General features: G+C 44.6%; 1 protein-coding gene across 1 annotated transcript in view; it reads left to right on the top strand.

The window, feature by feature from the left end:
- The window catches only part of Tlcd4 (TLC domain containing 4), a 32,112-nt gene extending 32,017 nt beyond the window's left edge, over positions 1–95 (top strand). Inside the window, exon 6 of the mRNA XM_059266611.1 lies at positions 21–95. Within this exon, the coding sequence (XP_059122594.1) occupies positions 21–95 (75 nt within the window). The remainder of the gene's footprint in view (positions 1–20) is intronic.
- Positions 96–1,976: the final 1,881 nt, after the last annotated feature.

Below are 1,976 nucleotides of genomic sequence, written 5' to 3'. Positions count from 1 at the left end.
AGTCTGGATTGCCTTTTTAGATGAGGAAACTGATATGCAGAAACATCTTAAGTGTTTTGGCCAAACCACGACTGAGTACACTGAGTGACACATGACTCCTTTTCATCTTCCAGAATGTCTGGGGCAGGGAATGATAATAACTACATTTAGCCAACCAATAATCGGGAGTGCCTGTGGAACATCTGTAACTGCTGCTGGAGAAGCAACAGCAAACCCCACCCATCGCTGGACTTTCTCTGGACCTCCAGCTCCCAAATAATGACAAGGAGACTTCTTAGTAATTACAAAAGCATGGTCTTAGCTTAGGCTTGTTCCCAACTAGCTCTTAAAACTTAAATTAACCCATTTATATTAATCTGCATTCTGCTCTGTGGCTCTTTACCTCCCCTCAGTACAGTATATCCCACTTCCTCCATGTCTGTCTGGTGAATCTCGCACCTTCTGATTCCCCACCTCCCCCCCACACCCCCCTCCAGTTCCTCTCTTTCCCTGGAAGTCCCACCCATTCTCTCCTGCCTAGCTATTGGCCATTCAGCTCTTTATTAAACCAATCAGAAAGTGCCTTGGCAGAGACACATCTTCATAGTGTACAAAACATTACCCCTATTGCTAAGTCTAAGCTGGGGTCATCCTTATGCATTCCTGGGAATTTCTCTAGCACCTGGTTTCTCCCTATCTCCATGATATCTCCCTCTATCATGGTATCTCTTTCATTGCTCTTCCACTCTGTCTCTTTTCCAGCTTGACCATCCCATTCCCTTATGTTCTCATCCCCCATCCCCTACCCTCCATTGTCCACCCCTCACCCCAGTTTACTCAGGAGATCTCATCTATTTCCCCTTCCCAGGGTGATCCATGCATCCCTCTTTGGGTCTTCCTTGTTAGCTATCTTCTCTGGAGCTGTGGGTTGTAGTCTGGTTATCCTTTGCTTTACATCTAGTATCCACTTATGAGTGAGTACATTCCATGTTTGTTCTTCTGAGTCTGGGTTACCTCATTCAGGATGATATTTTCTAGTTCCATCCATTTGCCTGCAAATTTCATGTCATTGTTTTTTACTGCCAAGTAGTACTCCATTGTGTAAATGTACCACATTTTCTTTCTCCATTCTTTGGTTGAGGGGCATCTAGATTGTTTCCAGGTTCTGACTATTATGAATAATGCTGATATGAACATAGTTAAGCATGTGTCCCTGTGGTATGATTGAGCATCCCTTGGCTATATGCCCAAGAGTGGTATCATTGCATCTTGAGGTAGATTGATTTCCAATTTTCTGAGAAACCTCCGTACTGATTTCCAAAGTGGCTGTACAAGTTTGCACTCTCACCAACAGTGGAGGAGTGTTCCCCTTGCTCTGCATCTTCTCCAGCGTGAACTGTCATTAGTGTTTTTGATCATAGCCATTCTGACAGGTGTAAGATGGTATTTCAGGGTCGTTTTGATTTGCATTTCCCTGATGACTAAGGATGTTGAGTGATTCCTTAAATGTCTTTAAGCCATTTGAGATTCTTCTGCTGAGAATTCTGTTTAGCTCTGTAGTAGTTTTTTGAATTGGTTTGTTTGGTATTTTAATGTCTAGTTTCTATAGTGGAGAGGGTGCCTGGGCTTGTCTACCCCAGTAATCAGATTGGTGACTACCCTGTCATCATAGAGCCTTCATCCAGTAACTGATGGAAACAGATGCTGAGATCCACAGCCAAGCACCAGGCTGAGCTCCAGGAGTTCAGCCAAAGAGAGGGAAGAGGGATTCTATGAGCAAGGGGCATCAAGATCATGATGGGGAAATCTACAGAGACAACCAAACAAAGCTAGTGGGAACTCATGAAATTTAGACCAACAGCTGTGAAACCTGCTTGGGACTGGACTAGGCCCTCTGCACGTGGGAGACAATTGTGTAGCTTGGTTTGTTTAAGGCCCCCCTGGCAGTGGGATCAGGATCCATCCCTGGTACATGAGCTGGTTTTTTGGAGCCCACT

Source organism: Peromyscus eremicus, chromosome 6 (assembly GCF_949786415.1).
Source record: "Peromyscus eremicus chromosome 6, PerEre_H2_v1, whole genome shotgun sequence".
NCBI classification, from domain to species: Eukaryota; Metazoa; Chordata; class Mammalia; order Rodentia; family Cricetidae; genus Peromyscus; species Peromyscus eremicus.
This window is presented reverse-complemented; position numbering and strand designations above follow the sequence as displayed.